At 40.4% G+C, this 4,928-nt stretch overlaps 1 protein-coding gene across 1 annotated transcript in view; it reads right to left on the reverse strand.

Annotated features, from left to right (window-relative positions):
* LOC306759521 (E3 ubiquitin-protein ligase RNF14-like) overlaps window positions 1-4,928 on the reverse strand; it is a gene marked incomplete at both ends in the record, with an annotated part of 9,589 nt that extends 4,661 nt beyond the window's left edge. The window contains 7 exons of the mRNA XM_079245189.1: window positions 1,798-1,854; window positions 1,948-2,120; window positions 2,814-3,023; window positions 3,149-3,227; window positions 3,500-4,216; window positions 4,305-4,435; window positions 4,775-4,928. Of these exons, the coding sequence (XP_079101315.1) occupies window positions 1,798-1,854; window positions 1,948-2,120; window positions 2,814-3,023; window positions 3,149-3,227; window positions 3,500-4,216; window positions 4,305-4,435; window positions 4,775-4,928 (1,521 nt within the window). The remainder of the gene's footprint in view (window positions 1-1,797; window positions 1,855-1,947; window positions 2,121-2,813; window positions 3,024-3,148; window positions 3,228-3,499; window positions 4,217-4,304; window positions 4,436-4,774) is intronic.

Here is a 4,928-nt window from a genome sequence, read left to right on the forward strand (position 1 = left end):
TCCCTTGCAATACTTTTGCATTCTCTTCCAATAAGTTCTGCTTTATCTTGTAGTAAGAGATCATCTGACAGACACTAATTGCATATCTATGTGAGTCTACAGCTTGTTAAAGCTGTTTGCTCAGTTTCTTTAGATGTTTCTGATCTGCATCTCTCCCTCTCAGCAACAAGTCAATATAAACTGCACATACACCTGACAGCATGTCCAGGTTAGCAGAGGAAGCATGTTGTAGTGCAGGGGTAGAGAAACCTGGTCCTCAAGGGCCAGAATCCTGCAGGTTTTCTGGTCCAGCACACCTGATTCAAATCAAATGGATTCAACAGCTTATAAAAATCTGCACAGTGATTCATTCATTCATTTGAATGTAGTGTGTTGGAACAGGGAAACCCATCCCTGCTGTAGTGCTTTAACAGATTAATTACAAGTACAGACCAAGAAGTGTGCTGTAATCATGAGGTACCAATGTTGCTGCTTTAATTGTGCTTGTATTTAGTGTAACTAAGTTCTACCTCTACTGATGGTGTAAAGATATGAAAAAGCACGCCAACCTAAATCACCCTCAGTCCAAACCTAGGACAAACTACATAAGCAGGTAGGTGTGTCAACTGAAGGAACAGAGTCAAAAAATAGCTAGTAAAAATATGTTTTATTAGACAAACTACTTGTAAAAAAAAAAAAAGGCTCTTTTTTAATAACTCTTTTAAAATGGACTATAGCTCAATTTCTAGAAACATAAAGCACCAGACAGGCTTAGATCAGGTTAACTGTGAACCCCCCCCCCCCAAAAAAAAGAAATAACAAAATAACACAACAAACCAAAATTAGTAAGAAAACATTAGTAAAGAAATTAAATAGTCCACTTAACCTAACCAAAGTCATCGGGCACCAATATTACAAAAACTACAGTTAAGATTTACTGAGCGCAGCACAGACCGATTGTATGTTAAGAGTGAGAGCATAAATTAAACAGCAGAGACCCACTGCAAATAGAAAACACACAGATTAAACTCATCCCATCCTTAACAGTCACATACTGCGATGAGAGTTCAGCTACTCACTTGAGCAGCTTGATTCCCTTATTCACCTCATTCATTCCAGCAGCCAGAAAACCTTTGGCGTGCGCACCTTTTATCAATCACTAATCACGGGAGCCGGACGTAACGAGGAAGGGGAAGACGCACCGCTGAAGATGCGTTCACGTGCATCAACCACAGTGGGAAACCCGACCACCTACCCCAGCTAGAGTCCATAACCCGGTTACATTAGAAAAGTTGTGTTAACATGAATTATCGGTGATGTATTAAATACATTTTAATTTCAGTTCATTTTATTACTCAGTTACGTAACTGTTCAGTAGGCTACTGTTAACTATTAAAATTAAGATGTTACTTGTATAACAAATATTACTACATATAGGTAAATGCATCATAGATTTCTTAGACGATATTGTCTGTACTCTTCCTCAGAAGCGTTATCTGACCGCTGTGATGCGTCGTTTATCAGCTGTTGTTCATTGCACATCCGCCAGGTGAGGCAAACCAGTCTAATGTCATTGGAGAAGAGACAGAGGAACGCAAAAGATGAATTAATGAGGAAAACTGAACAGAAATCAGAAAGCGAAACACGAACGCCATCAACAGGGATGAGGAAGCTATTCTTCTCTCACACAGAGACCATCAGGCGGAGAAGCAAACCTGGTGGATCTGTTAGGCCCATCAAGTATACTGTGTGAAAAAACAGCTCCGTACAGGTTGACGTAGATGAAGGAGTCAAGGTTCAGATGGAGAAGAGTCAGACCCAGATAAATCCTCGCCAGCATTGAGTGCAAAGCATGTGGCTACACCCACCATCCTTCTGCAACACAAAACACAACATGTGCACAAGTAAAGACAAGTGGGCGTGAAGAAAGACAGAAATGTGAACTGTTTTATTGATGCAATGGAATACCTCTATTGGGCAGAAGCAGTGAGGACAGGGCTTGGTATTATCAGCCTTCCACTTGTCATTCAGAGTACTATTTATTAGAGACCAAAATGTCTGGCGTCCATATAGCTTCTCCAGAAGGCACCGCCGCTGCTTACTGCCAGAGTTGTAGTCGTCTAGAAGAGCTGCAAGGCCCTCTGAGACACACAGCAGAACAGAGCACTGCATTAGACCCTTGTAATGGCACCAACATAAACAGAGCATTTCATTTCAATATATACTTTTGCTCTTTATAGTTTTTTTCTTTGTGATTAGTTCTTTTTTCTATGGCTGTGTGATTAAATCCTGACTTAAAATGATGCCTTACCAAGGCATTAAGAGCTGCTAGTCAGGCACTTTTTCTGCAGCAGCATGTTGCTTCATAGTTTTATCAACTCTGAAAGGTTCAGACTGATAAAATACAGGGTTTTTTTTTAGCTTTTCTTAGTTAGACAACATAATTTTTTGTCCTTGTAATTTGATACACATTAAATTAGGGGTTAAAGTTCAGTCCTGGATGGCCTCTGTCCTGCAAGTTTATGATGTATCGCTGTTCCAACACACCTTGCTTCTATTAAATGATCCAACAGCCTATGACGTTCTGCACAATGAGTGATTAGTTTGAGTCAGGTGTGTTAAAACAGGGATACATAGAAAACCTGCAGAAATGTGGCCCTCGAGGACTGGAGCTGGGCACCCCTGTATTGGTGTAATATTACTAATTTAATTTCATTTAAGTTTTTTTAAATTGGGAGGAAAGGGATATGTGTTCAACAATGACTTTTTCAGATGATAGGTGTCAGCACCCTTCTTCAAGTCAACCTCTGAATACACTGGATTTTGTTGTGTACCTTCTGATTGTGGCAGGTCTCGCAGGTCTTGTTGCTTATCCGCACGATTCGGTTTTATAGTTTTCTCTTCCAAACATTTGCTTTCTCCATGATACGTCTTCTTACAGGCGACACAGAAGGCAAAGCTGCACACAGGGCAGAGTGCTGCGGTACCCGACTTTTCCAGAATGACCACAGACGCACATGAATTCCGGGGACAGTAGGTCACATCTGAGACGACAAGAGAATAATCCAACACAAGCAGATTCTTCTTTCAATAGAATGTAGAAGTAAACATGTATTTCATTATTAAATAGAATAAAAGATGCTGAATTCAAAGAAAAAGAAAAACAAACCAGACATGGAGTCAAGTGTAGACTGTAGAAGAAGACGATCATATCTGCTGAACAGCTCTTCCCCTATGAGACTCTTCACCTGCAGAACAGGAGATCAGGTAAACAAAGAGGCAAGACAAAGAAGATCTAAGTTTAAAATGCCTAAGAAATGTTGTTACTTGTAAAACCAATTTATAACCTAATTCAAATATTTTGTGTGTATACTGTGAAAAGAAAATGAAAGAGGTGAAATAGTTTGTTTTTGCTACAGCAACAAAAAAAAGTTTAATGTACGTTTGTGGGAGCAGCTATGTCAGTGTCTTAAAGTACTATTTTACTATTTTACACTTTTATGCACAAATGTTACTTTACCTGTGCAGGTGTTGGTGTTGCAGCGCAGCCTGCCCAAGGACAGGTGACTCCCCGGACGTTCCCCTCTGTTATCTGAACCTTACAGAACTCCCTGAGACAGGCCTGGCAGAAGATGTGACCACACTCATAAAGCTGGACACACTCTGACCCCAGCCAGCCCACATAACAAACACCACAGTCAAACACTGTGGTGGAAAACACTTTCTGTCTCTGTTCTCCATCGTGGATCAAAATCTGGGACAGCAGCTTTTGGGATGGAGTTAAAGAGAGACCAGGGAAACTTTCTTCTTTGTTTGCAGAGAGTTCTGGTGGGTGGAGTGGCAAAGAAGCTGCTTCTTGTTCACTTGGATCTAGTGAGTCGGTGGAGCTCAATGGAGGCAACACTGAGGCTGAAACTTCCTCATCATTTAAGACATTTTTCTCACTGTTTCTTTCTGAGATCTGCACATTTTCCTGAATTTCTCCAGATGAAACATTACTGCATTGGTCAGATTTGGACTCTGACTCTGAAGAGTGTTCGCCATCCTTTGCTTCTGAGTGTTCAGCACCTTGTTTCTCTTGCAGAGTGCTGTGCTCTTCAGAGGGAAGCTCAAGTAGAGTATGGATGTTCAGGAAATTCAGGGCATCTTCTCTCAGAAACTGTATCCAGGAGAAAAGCACCACAGTGCCTCCGGTGGTCTGGTAGAGATCACCGAGCTGAGCACTCAGTGAAGCCAGCTGAGGAAGAGAGGTGGAGCAGACTGCTATAATCTTTCCTGAGATTCTGTAATCTGTGTGGCTTTGACAGATTACTTGTATTTATTACCTGTGTTTGAGTCAACCAGCTGCAAGTTAGGGTGAAGGAGGGAGGGGAAGAGGAAGGGTAGTCCTCAGGAAATTCAAAGGTCAGAAGCAGTGGTGGGAGGAATGAGATGTCATATTGTCTCAGCCTTTCACCTTATATAAGGAAAAACAGGGTAATCCGACCAAAGTTCAACATAAGCAATTATTTACAAGTTAACATAGCAAATTTTAATTTATATTGCTTTATTATTATTATTATTATTATTATTATTATTATTATTGCTCTTTTTGCTGTCTTGTCTTTACAACACCTGTAATGCTTTGATTTTGTTTTTTTAACGTAAAGCACTTTGTATTGTTTTTTCCATAAAATATGCCTTACATGTAAACTTACCCATCAAAGAAATATAACATAATTTTATATGATTACAAATTATACATTAGATAGTAAAGTATATATTTAGTTGAGTTTCAGTGTACTTATTTGTTTACCTTCTCTCATAACCACATTGTAGTCAGCAGGAAGCTCCACGGACACTCGGATTTCTCCGGCATACTTCGACTCTTCCCGGAAGAACTCCTCCGAGCCAAATATACTTTGCAGGGCGAGTAGCTCGTCTTCCTGCTCCTCAAAGTCCGTGTCCAT

The sequence above is a fragment of the Telmatherina bonti genome (assembly GCF_933228915.1).
Source record: "Telmatherina bonti genome assembly, chromosome: 8".
NCBI lineage: Eukaryota > Metazoa > Chordata > Actinopteri > Atheriniformes > Telmatherinidae > Telmatherina > Telmatherina bonti.